A 15,722-nucleotide genomic window follows, 5' to 3' on the forward strand; every position below is an offset into this window, starting at 1 on the left:
TTTTTCTGATATTTTGAAAACATGGAAAAGTGAGGTACTTTTCACAGTAGTATTTGAAGAAATATGTGAGAGATATTGATATTACTTTTCAATTTTAATAGAATTTTAAATCTTCAATAATGACTTTTTAAGACTGATATTGAAATACCTCTATTTAATGTTTTTAATGGTATAAATAAGAGTTTAAGCAATTTTCTAGATTTTTTTAAATGACAGTGCAGTATTCATATTGAGACTGCTGTCAAAAATATACTCAAAATATATTCTTCCATAAAGTACTTTTTCCTTCAATAATAAATAGAAAACTTTTTTTTTATTTAATGTGATTTATTTGTGCTTTCATAATGCAGAAAATTTAGATAAATTTATTTTTTTTATTTCAACTAATTGGAAAATTTAATTACAGAAGTTTCATTGATTTTTTTTTCCATTGTAAGTAAATCTGCTGAAATAGTTTATTTGAAGTACATCAAATAAAAAGACTGATTCTGATTTTTCCTATTTCAGATTATTGTGCCATGCAATGAAAGACCATATAGTGCGTGTCGCAAATGAAGCAGAATTTATTTTAAACCGACAAAGAGCTGAAGATGTCCACAAGCATGCTGAGTTTGAGGTAAGCCTGAGAGCTGGTGCGGTGCTGATCCTCTGTTTTCACTCAGTTGACGCCTTGACTGTAACTCCCTGCAATAAAGATTTTATTTTTTTCTTCCAAGGAAGAAATTTACATTGAAAGCATTTCAAAACTGGTTTTTAAAAGCTTTGGTAAATGTCAAGCACAAGGAATGGGTTTAATTTCTCATCTTGTCACTGAAATTCATAAAAGCGTTTACAGCTTGAAGAAATGCCTTAATCAGAATGTCTAATCTGATATGGTGGACCCTTTTGTTCACAAAGAACTTTTCTGATTTATTGAAAATAGTAATGCAAATCACCTTATTAATTATTTTTGTTGATTATTTACAACAGTATGTATGAGTTTAGTAAAAAAGCAAAGCAATTATAGACTTAAGGTAAGTCATCAAAAAATAAGAAATAGAAATGTTTTGTTGAACAGATTTAATATTTTAAGGTCATTTTCTTCAAACATTTTGAATTTTGGAGCACTTTAGAAAGCTTGCTTTTTATATACTGAAATATGATACTGCATATCTTTTTTGGCAGTTAGGAATCATTATCAACAGTAAGACTGAGTATTGGAAGATGTAACAGAAAAGCTGACTCCCATAACTCTTAAATGTCCATAATTCTTGTTCTGAAAAGGAATCAACACTTGGTTGCTTTTCCATCAATGAGTGGTGCAGTATAAAATTTAAATTATGTTGCTTGAAGGTGATCCAAATGTTAAATCCCCTGTTTTTAAAATGTCTTCAGTTTAATATGCTTCCAATTGTTTATACAGGATTAATTTTGTTCCTATTAAAAAAAAAAAAAGTCATGCAAAAGTAATGGAGTAAATTTAATACTTCATTTTTTTCATGATTTTTTCAAATATGGTTTAGGTTTTTATGGTGTTTCATGCATTTCATCACTGATTTTTTTTCGTTTCTGAACCTGCCTTGTGTTTGCATGCATTTGTGTAGATGTAGGTATATATGTGCAGTCCTATATTTTCACATCTTTTACTGCTCAGATGACCTAGCTTTAGGATTGAGATTGACAGACTTAGTATTGATGGTAATAAATAGCTGTATCAATTTATTAATCAGTCAGAAAATGTCAAGAAGCACCTGGTGGCTAGAAATAGGATGCAGGAATATTAGTTTTGATGAGGTTTTTATCTCCTTGAAACAGCTCTCTTAAATGTGCACTTTGATGTGCTAGTTTTTGTGCTCCTTGACCTAGCTGAGATCTGTGAGACACAGAGATATCTGTTGTCATTTTGAATACACATAACCTTTACTTCATTTTGTCAGAGCAGACAGCAGACACTTGTCATATGGGATTGCAACAACTTTATTACCAAGCTTATACTGGATATTTTGAACATAGATAAAATTGCATTTACAATTAAGTGTATGTCAGAGTGAAGTTTCATATTGCCTCAACAATAAATAACATTTGATATCTATCAGAGCATCATGCAGTAACCTAAGATGACAATGGAAGATTGAGTTATCTGCTCTTTGAAGAATACATTGAGGCATAAGATCTGTCAGAACTCCAGACAGAATGAGAATATTCAATTAACTTCCAGCTTCTGTTAGCAAATAGGATTTAGAATATTAACTAAATTCCCTAAAGGAGTAGCCTCAAGTCTATTTTATTGTCTGGTAAAGAAACCAACACATTTCTCATACATGAAAATTCTCATTACATTTGTTGTAGGAAAAGACTGAGGTACACATTTTAGGCAAGTAAGTTTAAATCTGCAAATCATAAATGAAAATTGTAAAATGTAGAATGTTTTAATGTGAAATTCACAATTACTTAAATAAGGTGATGGTTAAAGTCAGAAAGAATGCTTTATATACTGTCTTTAATAATGGTGGGAATAGAACTGAATATTTTATTATTCATCCTACTTGAAAGCAGTAGGGACAAAGAGATTTCTGGTAGTTTTCTGCTACATGATTGTATATCTGTCATTTTGTTTTAATAAACTGTATAGGTATACCTTCTGAGGTTTAGTACATGTTAATCAGTGCTCTCATCTAGAGAAGTGCATGACTATTTTATTTTATTTCTGTCCTTTAAACTTTAATTGAATCATTATGGGTGAAATTATTTGTTCCAAGCTGCACCAAGTTACTGTGTCTCCTGCACAGACCACCGACCAGCGTCTAAATTTTATTCTGTGGCTCCAGTTGTAGTCACAGCCAGGGAAATTCCTCCCAGAATGGGTATTTCACAGTTAACTTTCATTTTGTTAACCTTTGTAATTGTTCAGGAAGAAAAATGAAAATTTAATTTTACTGTCCAATGAGCTGGTGAAATATTAACCTCATTACTAAGGCAGATCATTGTACTAATTGGTGCCTCCCTGTACAAGAAGATAAATTGGAAAATGAATTAACCCTTTATGAATTAGTGTAACCATTGTTCTTTCCCAGATAGATTACTTGAAATGATGTCTGTAAACACAATAGAAAGACCACTGTTATAATCATACTGAATGCTAATGTGATCTGTACTAAAAAGGTAGTGTGCAGAAATATTAAGAATAAAATATAAAGTATAAGGTTAACTTAATTTTAATTACTCTTTTGAATGCTAGAAAATTGGTTTCTATTGAGCACAATTACAGCATCGAGTGTTGACTAAATGTTCTGAAATCGTGCACAAAAACTGTAAGTGCAAAAAATGTGCCATAAAGGGTATTTTTTAAATTAGCTATTCTGAGAGTATTCTAGCCTTCGTAATTTATACTAAGTAAACTATACTTTTAGTGGATTTATTTTAATTACTCTGGCTGTGTTCCCTTTCTTTAGACATTTTGAAAGAATTTTTATGAGGAGAAGAAATTGAGTTTGAACTTAGCATGATTTTGAGTAAAGAAATGGAAAAAGATTATCCTTATACTTAAAGAAACAATTTATCAAACCAAAAATACACTCTAGAATTCTAGCAATTTAGAAATAAATTCATGTGGAGGTCAAGAACCACAGCATTTATTTTAAAGGTTGTTTTCTCTCAAAGGACACATGATGGAAGTATTAGATTTTTTCAGTTTAAAAGATTAGTGATATTTTTATGCATTACGGTTTTTAGAATTGGTAGTATGTTATCAAAATTTTGCATGTTGTGGCATGAGAGAAAATATACTTTTTTTTGGTTTAGCATCTGTAGCAATAAAGTATCAATACATAAAAAATTTTAGGTGTTAATATAATATAAAAAGCAAAACCAGTACATAATTTTTTCTTGTATATTATCCTCTGTATGTTAGAGATGTATTTTATACCTGAGAACACATGAAACATTTATAAAAGGATAACTTCTAAGGCATCTCCATGGCCACATATATACACACACCCATGTGTATTGCTTAATGTTTTTAATTTTAATTCAGTTGTCTTTGCCATAGGTATTTCAGTTTTTACATGTTATAACAGAGTGCTTGTTCATGGCTAATGTATGACAGGACATTTCAATTGAATGGTGTCATGATCAAGAAATATTACTGCAGAAAAATTCAGTGTCGCCACCTAGACTCTCCTAAACCAGACACTGTTTGATCACTTCCCCACCCCTTCCATGGTGGTGTTGAGATGTGGAGGCACAGGAGGTGAAAATCACAAGTTGAGATAAAAACAATTTACTGGAAACAGCAATGAGATAAGAATGAGAACAGTAACAGCAACAATATTAATAACGGAATATATAAGACAAAGAAATGGTTTACACAGTAAATAAAACAATACTGGACCTTTTAGCCTGCCACACTTTCTCTCAGACCAGAGAGAGAATCTCCCTTACTCCTGCCCCTGGCAAGTGACATGAGATGGTAGCAAATGTCACTAGGGTTTGGACATGCTTGCTTCCCCCTCTACTGTAAAAAAAATTAACCCTGTCCTGGATGAAACTAGGACAAATGGCATGTCCTATACTTCTAAAAAACACTTTAATGAGTTATTTTCATAATCAGAGAGTTAAATAAATAGTAATTTTAGGGTGATCATAAGTAGCCTGCCTTTAACAAAGTGGATGTTCTCTCATTGCCAGTCGCAGTGCGCTCAGTACGCCGCTGACCGGAGAGAGGAGGAGAAGATGTGTGATCACCTCATCAGTGCTGCTAAGCATCGAGACCATGTCACGGCCAACCAGCTGAAACAGAAGATACTCAACATACTAACCAACAAACACGGTGCCTGGGGAGCTGTTTCTCACAGGTAAGCTGCAAACGTAGAAGGTGTGCGGCTTTAAATGTTACTTGCAAAGTTTGAGAGAAGCAGGCATGGTATAACTAAATATGACTTTATGAGGGGTTTAAATGTACTTAAATGTAACATATGCAAAGCTGAACAAAGTGCAGCTCAATTAAGCAGGTATTCCTGTTAAAAAATTATTTTAAAAATATCTAAAATATATAATTTCTTATATTCTTTTATATATATACTGATACAGTATTTGAGGTTTTATTTAGAGCTGTGTTGTACTTGTTTTAAAAGTTCATTCTATTTAAGATAGCAGTGAAATCAAATGTTTTCTTATATCATGCCAAAGAGAAGAGCTTTGCTTCCGAGAATCACAAAAATAGCCAGTGGCTTAAGTGCTGACCCACATGTGGAAGATTTGAGCTGAAATTGCTCCTTTCCTTCATTCAGAGCAAGGTCTTGAACCTGGGTCTGTCATGTGAGTGCCCTGTCTGTGAAAGTTGAGTCTGCCAATTCTCTCTCTTGTCTGTGCACTCTAGCCACAAATACTTGATTATTTATTTATTCAGAGTGAAACAATTCAAAAGAAATCAAAGAAGTCCTGCTCCCAGATAAATAGAATTTAATAGAAAATCAAGCTGTAAAATTTGGTTATCTGCTCTGAATTATGCAGTGAAGAACAGAAAGATCCATTTTAGCTCTGATAAACCTTTTCAGGAAAAACATAGTTGAGATGGATAACACAAAAACTATTTTCTAGATAAATATTCTTTGACAAAACATATTTGCATTTATGTTGACTACATAGTTAGGATTTAAGCCTATTAGAAAAGTTTCCACATAATAAATTTGATGTGTCAGCAGTAAGGTTTAATAAATAGCACATATACTGTTCATTCTTTTTGTAATTCTATCCAGGTGGTTCTTGCAGTTATACCACGTTCAAAACAAAAATGAATTTTTTCATGTTCATTATCCCTGTTTCTTCTAAAGAAATTACTCTCTCCTGGATGATGATAGAAATGCAATTATTTTTTTAAGATGGTAGAAATTGTGGAAATTCAATCTTACAGAAACTCTGATGTCTGACACCAGAGACGTTCTGAGGGAAATTATAAAAATGACAAGTAGAAAATTGTGATATGGTTAATTCAAGACAAGGCTTAGTCCATAAGGGATGCTCATGTTATCTCTAGTTGAGGCTTAAAGCTTTGTGTCTGGAGATTTGAACATGCTGAAAATAAATGTGATTTTCACTCCTTTTAAGGTCTTTGAATAATTAATAGCAATTTTTGACAACAATAGTGTTGTTGCTCAACTTTGTGAATGGCTGCAGACACTTTGCTGACTTAAATAAGTTCCTGGTGACTGCCTTTTCTAGGAGACTCTGCCTTCTTAGGGCCAAACAGCTTTTATCTCGTGGATTATTTATAGCTTACTAAATGGCAAAGTCCATTGCTGCAGCTTTTTCTTCCCTTGAGTCCATGGTAGTTTCTGATGGGCCATAAAGTAGCTTGACACCTCTGACAAACCTATGAAATTACTCACACTAAACAAAAGAAATTCTAATTTTATCCTTGTAATGCAACTTGTCCAGTGTTGTCTACTTCTCAGTTACTGGCAGAGCTGCTTTCCATTTTTGATGTTTGCAGTGCTATTTGTGGTGTTTGGCTTGATTATGTTTTAGCCGCAGGCAGCGGCTTAACCTGGAGAAAGGTCACATGGTGACAGTACAAGGTCTCCAAGTGGTGTTCCCCATTTGCTGGATCCAGTTGGGAAATGGCCTTGCCCTGCAAGTTTGGCCATGTGTGCCGTGGTAGCTTTGTGATCCAGCACACAAGTGCTCTTTCTGCCGTGGGACTAGTGGGCTGTGTGTGGGGAGGACTGGGATGGCAGCAGGGAGAGGGAGATGCCCAGTGGAAGAACCTCTGAGCCTTCTTAGGGACCAATGTCGCCCAGTGGGCAGGTCTGAAAGGCCTTAAGGGCAGAAAATGGAGAGGGGTCTCATAAAGCTTCTCAGCCACAGAATGCAAAAAATGATGGTAATTAGATACTCCAATACTTTTTATATGGTCGAGGTCAAGATGGCTTCCAAAACCATACACACCTCTTATCTTGGCTAGCACAAAGCACAACGGGACTTGTCTCTGTTTTTAGTTCCTGACAAGGAGCTAACAGCATTAACAGTCTCTTTATAAACTCATGCTTCTCTGTGCCTTGAGAGATACAACCTGACAGGAATACAGCGTTACTTTAAAAATACACAAAAACCACATTATCACACTAGATCTCTACTCTTCTGTTGTGATTTTAAAATTTCCACTGGGAGAAGTGTTCTCAGTTCTGAAGACACAATGCTGGTCTCCTGATCGACTTGAGCCCTGGAGACACTTCATTGAAATGGTGAAGTTAGGGAGATTCTTCTCTGACTGAGGTGGAGCAGGGTGAAAAACAGGCCATCAGTTCTGCGCAATTAATACTTGGGTAATAGGAATGCCTTTTGGCATCCAAAATGGATAAGATACGAAAATATTTGTGCAGCCATGAATGTGATTGTTCAAAAGCTTCAGCTCTCTGTCTGCACAGTGGCAGCTACTGATGCAGCAAAAAGTACAAATATGTATAGAATCATATGATCATTTCAATTGAAAAGAACCTCTAAGATCATTGGATCCAACCATTAACCTAACACTGCCAAATCCACCAATAAATCATGTCCCTAAATGCCATATCCACATGTCTTTTAAACAACCCCAGGGATGGTGAATCAACCACCTCCCAGGCAATTTGTTCCAATGTTTCACAACCCTTTTGGTGATTAAATTTTCCCAATATCCAATCTCAACCTCTCCTGACGTAACTTGAGGCCATTTCCTCTTGTCCTATCTTGCCTGTGTGTTTTTGTTTATCTGTTCTCAAGACAAACAAACAATCTTCAAGTTCTTTAACATAGATGCTCACATTGCAAAATATTATGGTTTCATTTCATCAAATATGACCCAACTGTAGAGAAAATTTTTCCTTGTGTTTGCAGTTCAACACAATGAACTTGTAAGCTCACCACATTTTGTGTATTTGTGTCTTTGTATATTGTCTTTGCAGAAAGCAGCAACCAGCATTTACTATTTAATCTGTAGGTGCCACAAAGCTTACTCTTTGTTCATTAAGAAACATAGAAGGTTAATAGTGAGAGGAAAAACAAGAGGTCTTATGCTTTGAGGTATTCTACATTCTATAGTATTTGTAAATTATGAATTTTAAATATATTATCTTAAAATCTTCCCAAAATGTCTGAAGAAACAAGAATGAAGTTGAATGGTATGAGCCAACAAAATACCATATGAGACTTTGAATTCTAAGTTATAGTTATATATAGATAGCATTACTAAAAATATCCTAAATTAATAGGTTACTTGCATTTCAATTAGCTTCCTAATTAGCTATTAATTTATGAAGGTAAAATTAATTATAGGCTAGTACTCCACAACTTGAATAAATGCCTACAAACACAATAATTTGTATAACAAATTCCTGTCTGTATGTTAATCAATCAGTAGTTTGAATGGTCCGAGAATCTCTTTACTCTTTCATCTTCTTCTGACTAAAAGTGGCAAATTGCAGTTTGAGAAAAAACTTAAATTTTTATTGCTTGTCAGTGTTAGCCTCTTTCCTCCTTCACAAATGTTTTGCCTTTATATCTTAAAGTGAAACCCAAAGTTCTTTTTCTCAATTTCTGCCAAGTGTAAGCATCAAATTCTTTATAACAAATGAAAATTTACTCAATCATCTCATTTTCATCTACATATCTCAGAAAAAGCATAATAGATTTCAAAATAAATCCCATTAGTTTGTTATAAATTCTGTTTGTGCCCTTCAACAAAACTAATTCCATTTCCTTTGGGCAATTTGATACTTTTAGGTATCTTTGTAATAGCTTACCCTAGACATACTTGGTTTTTTCCCCTTTTTTTATTTTCAACATTATATCAAAATTAAAATTCTGCAGGTTTTTCCCATTCAGATGAGAAATTGATGAGCTAGTTATTTCTATGATGCATTGTCACTTGTTCAGAGGGAGTCTGCAACATCAGGAAGAATCAGACAGGGTGCTTCATAGCTTAGCATTCCAAGGTTCTTTAAGCCAGCACATACTCTCAGCTTTTTTCAGGGTTATAGTTTTTGTGTCACAACATATGCTTCCTTCTGCCTTCTCTGTCAGCTTCATATGGTGCTTCTCTCCCTACCCATCTGCGTCTCTCCCCATACACATATTTAAAAAAAAAAAGTTTTGTAAAACTTGTCTGTACACACAGTTCAAATTTCCCATCAACTGTATGAATGCCTAAGTTTTGGCCCATAAGCTGTTACTGTCTTACTTCTGCTTCTTGGTTTTATCAGATGCCTCAACTTTTCAAAAACTTTTATTCAAGAATACTGAATATAAATATTTCTGCCTTTCAGTTTGTATAAATTTAAAGCAATTTAGAGCAGTAAAAGGAGTTCAGAATTCCAATTAGCCTTCAAAATCTAAATATGAAATACTTGTCATAGATATTTTCATATTATCAGTTTTGGTATTCACAGGAGGACTACTAAAATGAGAAAAATGGCATTTAAAAATGAGACTTGGTTCTCTTGCTTTCTGTGATTTAATGAAGGAGGTTCCACCTACATTAAAGCAGCTGTACCAAATAGCAAGTATACAAGGGCTTTTTCTGTTCAAATCCATCTTTGGTTAAACTAGACACCCATAACAAATTAATCATTCATGGTGGACGGCAGAGCTGTCAAACTCATTCTGTGGTGAAGACCAAATTCGTCTGGGGAGACAGGCTGGAAATAAAAAGTTTCTTGCCAGTCAGCTAGTTTTGCCTCTCTCTGTAGTGTGAGCTTCTGAAGAGATTGGGTTCTGCTGGGGGCCAGAGGGATGAGAACGGAAAGAGAACTCCCTTTCCCAAGCCTGTGGGGGTTGGTAGTTAAATAGGTTGATTCTGGAAAAACAGTTTCTAAAGCAAATGTTTCCAGTTTACAGCAAGGGAGACCAGATCACAGGACACTGTTTCCCTTACAGCCATCCCTTGGCATTGTCTGACTCCGTTACTATACTATGCTGTCTTAGGAAATTCAGAGAGGGATAGAACCTATTCTAACCCCTACTGCAAATCAGATTAATTTGGTTTAGCTATTCATTCATTTCTGGCTCATTTCAACTGCTAGGCATAAATTACAAAGGGGGTTTTAGCAGTGGAAAAGATTTAGGACCAGATCCTGTCTACTGGATCCAGAAGCATATTTGATGTGCCTTTTCTTAAAAGGTCTCTTAAAGTTTTGCATTTTTTCCACATACCCTGTAAAAACTATGAATTTTCTGTTTCTTGAATTGGTGGAATTTTAATATTTTTTGCAGTATATGTTCTTCAAAATTGGTCAGATTAAACTGCACACTTTTTAGCTTGTTCTTCAGCTATCCTGTTACAAGTTCCAAATATTTAGTTCTGAGATGACTTCATCACAACAAAACATTAAGAAAATGCTTTTCTATCTTCTGTTGTTATTAATTTACTGCAAATACTAATTTGAGAGACCTTGAGATCAGCAAATGTGTCAGCAACATATTTTCAGTCCAGTATTAGTTGTTAATTTATTGCAGAATTTAAACACGAGTGAGATGATTTTGTTCATCTGATCACTCTGTTGTAGTACTCTACATTTCAATCTACTTTTTACCTTTCTTACTATGCTTTCAACTGTGTGGCTTCTCCACCCATTGCATACCCTCTTTCTTACTCCCTCCCTGACTGCTTACCACTGTGGTGGAAGGCAGAGTCTCTTTGAAGGAGCTCTTACTAATGAAACTGAGAATTTTGACAAGCATGATGGAAAAAGGGGGATGTAAGAATTCTTTATCCTTTTCTAATAATAGATGTAGGATGATACTTACAGTATAGAGATACCTGCCAAGAAAGGAGTGTTGTATTACCAGAGAGGGGCTGTACAAGTAACTTAACAACTTGTGTGCGTGGGATTTATTCAGTTCTGTATTTGTGCAAGGTTGCTCAGTTGTTTTGAGCTGTGGCACTGTTCTATGGATTTGTTCCCACAGCTGGAAGAAACCTCATAAGAAAATATTTTTTTTGGAAAGAGGTAGTGTTTTCAAATGTTGAGAAACAAGTGGTGCTCAAGAAAGACTTGTTGAACTCTACGGAGTGACTTGTTTTTCTCTAGGAAGTACAGTACATTTAATTTCATTATAAAGAAGGAATTCTTCTGCACTTTCACCTTATGACTTCTGCATTAAGAGGATTTTTTTTCCTGCTTTTTTCTACCTAAATTTGGAGTTCCCCTAAAAAATAAAAAAGGAAAGCTTTGTAAATTTTTTTCTTTATTTAAGACTTTGGGAAAACAGATATTTAGATGCCAATATTTTTTTAACTGGAACAGGAATTGGAATACAGATCCAAATTTCATACAGTCAATTTGCCATTTATACATTTGTTGTAGGACTGTACATATGCCAGGATTTAGGCCACCATTAGCAGGCTGAGGGTGACTTGTGCTCCTCCTTAAGTCTGGCCAGGGATTTAGCATGTGCATGCACATGCAGCCACTCAGCTTCCAGGGAAGGAAGCCAGTCACGAGAACAGCCATAAAGGTTCAGACCTGTGGTCCGTCCAGCCCTGTAACCTTCAACTGTAGCTGAACAGTTAAGAAACAGCAAGATAGGACAAGTAGATGTGATGGATCCATCTAATACTCAGACTTCTTGAATTTTCAACTCTGCATTTCCTGAGGAATGTCACATTCAGTCAGTCTCGATTTTGAATTTCTCATGTCTTGGTAGGACTTCAAAGTACCTTCTGCCTTCATGTTTTCCTCCTAGTTCCTGCAGCAGAAACAAACTCTGCAGGGGTTCTCAGCAGTCTGGACTAACAGTTGTTGATATTAGACAATGTTCCTAGCACCTGTTCTCCTTCTTTTCCTGCCTCCAGGTGAGAAAGTAGAAACTCAGTAGAAGCCATGAGGGAGGAATTTCTCATTGGTAGATACTGCTTTGCTCACTTTTCCTCACATGTCTACCTGGTATTACCTGGGCAATATAGCAGTGGATTTTCCATCTTCCCCATATACAAGAATAGAAAGCAAAGAATAAAAATGAACAAAAGTCATAGATCTGAAGATTCTGAACAAGAAAATTTTATGCTTCTAAGAAGGCTGTATTTTCTCAGAAATGAAAATTCTCTGACATATTCTTTATTTGCTGACATAAAATGGGTAAGACCCTATTTTTAAGTCTTTTTTCGGTACCATTACAATCCAGTGTACTTTTCTATGTGGTGCTTCAAATATATCAGAGATGAATGCCAAGCTGTAGACTTTTTTTCTTTTCCTAAGAGAAAAATCTCTAGTGTTTTGGTAGACTTCTCCACCATTTCTTCTTGTAGGCATTAGAAATGCAAGGTTTAACCAGAGATGAAAACCCAGTGGAACAATTTTGATTCTCTTTGTCTCAAAAGCTTAATGTCTTGTACTTTTTTATTTGAAAGGTATTTATGTCCAATGATAGTATTTTCAAATAATTTCAGAAATTGAGAAGAAAGCTTGGAAAGCAACTGAGGTTTAAATCATCTCCAGGCACCAAGGCAGGTGTAGTGTGGTACGTCCCAATCACGTCCTTTGCATCTCCCTTTCTTTGTGGGATACAAATTGCAATTCTGCAAACACCTCAGGAAACCTGTTCCATGTCTTTGAGAGATTTACAGTTGAATTTGCATGTACATTATTAGATCATTTGCTTTGCTTAAAATTAGATTAATTATATGTGGTTTTAAACGTAGCTCTTGTCTTCCTTTTCCTCACAATAGTGTGTAATCACCTAATATATGTAATATACTGCTCAGTTTCTCTTGTCTGCTCTGTTGTTGGTTTTATTTTTCTCCTTTTTTTCCACAGTAGGGAAAAAAATCAACCCTCATGATGATTGTTTTTTTGCCCCATTTTTACTTCTCTCTGGTACAATACCTCCCTCATTCGAAATATTTTAGAGCTTTCCTAAGCCAATTCTTGGAGCCCTATCTTGCAGTACTCTACAGGGGAGCAAGAGGCAAGTGCATATGGAACTGCTGCTCCCAAGTGCCATGTAAGAAGGAAGTCCTGTCTTCAGGTGTACAGGAGGACCATGGTTACTTGGACACAGAGAACAGAACCAGAGTCTTGTCCCTTCCCTCTTACCTTAATATAATTTAGCAGATTTCCTTGGCTTTGGTGTTTCTGTATGCTTTTTGTTAGCCCAGTCTGTATATTCAAAGATACTAAGCTGTGAAGATCATCCTTAGACAGATCACATTTCTGATTTCTGAAAAATATTCCTAGCATACGGCTCTCTTTCAATTGATCACTTTTGATTGGGGTTTTTTTGTGGATTTTTTTGGTTGATTAGTTGGTTTGGTTGTTTTTTGAGGGTTTTTAATTGATTAATTTTAACTTTTTAAAACAGTGGAAAAAATAAGTTTACACAGATTTACTTTGATTCAGAACCAAGATGTCATAGTTTTTACATGACTTGAAGGAGATTGCTGTACTTGATTATACTGCATTCCTTGTTGATAAAATAGACATTGTAATGCACAGTATAATTCTAAAAACTAATTACATCATGCAAGTTGATATTGAAAGTACTGTGTAAGCTTGGTTTTATTATCTGGTTTTACAAAAGTTATGCAGATTTGATACATTTGTCATTATGCATTTACTTTTTCTTTATGACTGTATTTTTACATAATCTGTAAGTTCTGGTTTTTTCAGCAGTACTTTCTATTCACACAGAGTTTTGATGTATATTGTAGATCTATCTCTCATACACTTACAAATATAATATATCTGAAGGTGACAGATTGCAAGCTTCTCCCAGTATTTGGGCTCCCCGGTATATTGGTAACTGTTGTCAATAATATGGACTGTTGGTTAGGTTGCAAAGCTCCATTGCTCAGGAGTGCTATATTTTGAAGTCATCTGTCATGGTTGTGTTGTAGAGATAGGGGACTATTTATGTTTATGGCATTTTAAGTAACTCAGTAAGACCCTTTAAAATATACAGAAAAGGCTTGTTTACTGTCATCACTGCTCACTTAATCCTGTGACCTTGACATGATCGTACGCCCATAAAGCTCCCTGCAGGTAGTTCAATAAAACAGATGAAGATGAATAAAACAGAGTCCAATGATTGTTTCAGCTTCAATAATATATTGTCTTATGCCATAAGTATCTCTTGAACATTCAATAGTACTGAACCATTTTAAAACCCAATAATGTAGCAGATTATCCAATTGTCTAGATTATTACAAAATCCACCAAAAGATTTATAAACCACATAGATTCTGTGTTTAACTTGAGAATGCTAACCATTGTTTTGAAAAATAGTCTGTATACACAATGCCAAAACACTAATATTTCAATTATTTCTTAAAGTGTCCTAATTTTTCAGATTCCCATTGTTGGGGTTTTTTTTCCACTTTTCTCCTGATATGAAATTATATTCATTGAGTGGGGATGCTTTTGGTTTTGTTACAGTCACAATCTGAATCTAGGAAATATTCACGTGAAATAGATTTCTTTAGATGATTTACTAGAGCCTATGTTTGCACTTATGGTAGGAAGCAATAAAAATGTACATAAAGAGGAAGTTAAATTTGATGTCTCTTAGGCTCAATTTATAAAAACTACTGAAGCCTTTGGGATACTTTGCCATAAGAGTGCAATAATTTCTATGCATAATATATCTTGTGCTATGTGAAAACATGGAGGAAAGTAAAGTATGATATATTTGCCTCATGGTGAGTGGAATGTTGTTTTGGCATTAAAAAGTGTTCACTTTCATTTCTTTAATATCTAGACATTAAAGTTTCCAATTTCTGTTAGGTAACAATGCATTATTTTTAAACGCATAATAATCTTTTACACTGAATAATGCCCTAACCTCTTCTAAGTCTTGAATAAAATGTGAAGTTTTCAAAGTTGATGACAGCTTAATAGTAGAGAAAATTTATTTAGTGAATTTCAGACAGTATTTTCAGCTGTAGAGTTTCATTCTGAACAGCTGAGCTAAAAATGATGAAAATTAAGTGAGTGAAACCTGTCGAAAAAGAGCAGCCAGAAGCTAGTTTTAATATGTATCTCCCAAACTAAAACAGACTCTACTATCCTTTATTATTTAATCTAAATTAATAACTACTGGGAAGAATGAGAGAAAATAAAAAGCTACCCGATATTTTTTTGGCCAAATACCAGACAAGTTTGGATAAGAAAAAAATGTTCCTTTATTAATAGTCTTCATGTGAGAGCATCATGATGAGTTGGTAAACAATCTCATTTAGTCTACTTTTAGAGCATCCAGATAGACAAACTGTTTAATTGTTCCCCCAGTATGCACTACCTTTCATTTCTAAAAGTCTTGGTATTCAAATTTTGAAAAAGCCCAATTGGAAATTTGTGTTAAATGGCCAATTTCTCTGGAAATGTTATCAAGGAAAAATGCATGGTCTATTACATTTTAACAAATAAGGTGTTATAAACTGTCTTTTAAAAAAAGGAATTTTTTATTACATAGAAATTATGTTTTTCTTTGGAGTAAATTGTCCTTTAGCTTATCAGTATGCTGAGGCTTAGTTTTTGACTGGGTTTTTTGACAGATGATACTGTTTATGTTGTTCTTCTTGCTTGGTGAGGAATATATTATCTTCCCTAGAAAGAAGCAGACATGTTTCTTCTGAAACACACACCATAAAAAAATTGATCACGGTCCTTTCTGAGTGGTGATCCAGTGTAAGCCATGTGCATTAATTTTTAGTATGTTCATTGCACAATCTGAATCTACAGGTCAGTGTTGGGCTTCATCTATGGTACTCCTTG

General features: G+C 34.6%; 1 protein-coding gene across 5 annotated transcripts in view; it reads left to right on the forward strand.

Moving 5' to 3' along the window:
* Positions 1-15,722, forward strand: part of NBEA (neurobeachin) — a 453,368-nt gene that overhangs the window by 230,500 nt on the left and 207,146 nt on the right. For all 5 annotated transcript variants that reach the window (XM_058800580.1, XM_058800578.1, XM_058800579.1 and 2 more), the window contains 2 exons: positions 508-616; positions 4,666-4,832. In XM_058800580.1, the coding sequence (XP_058656563.1) occupies positions 508-616; positions 4,666-4,832 (276 nt within the window). The remainder of the gene's footprint in view (positions 1-507; positions 617-4,665; positions 4,833-15,722) is intronic.

This window comes from Ammospiza caudacuta, chromosome 2 (genome assembly GCF_027887145.1).
Source record: "Ammospiza caudacuta isolate bAmmCau1 chromosome 2, bAmmCau1.pri, whole genome shotgun sequence".
NCBI lineage: Eukaryota > Metazoa > Chordata > Aves > Passeriformes > Passerellidae > Ammospiza > Ammospiza caudacuta.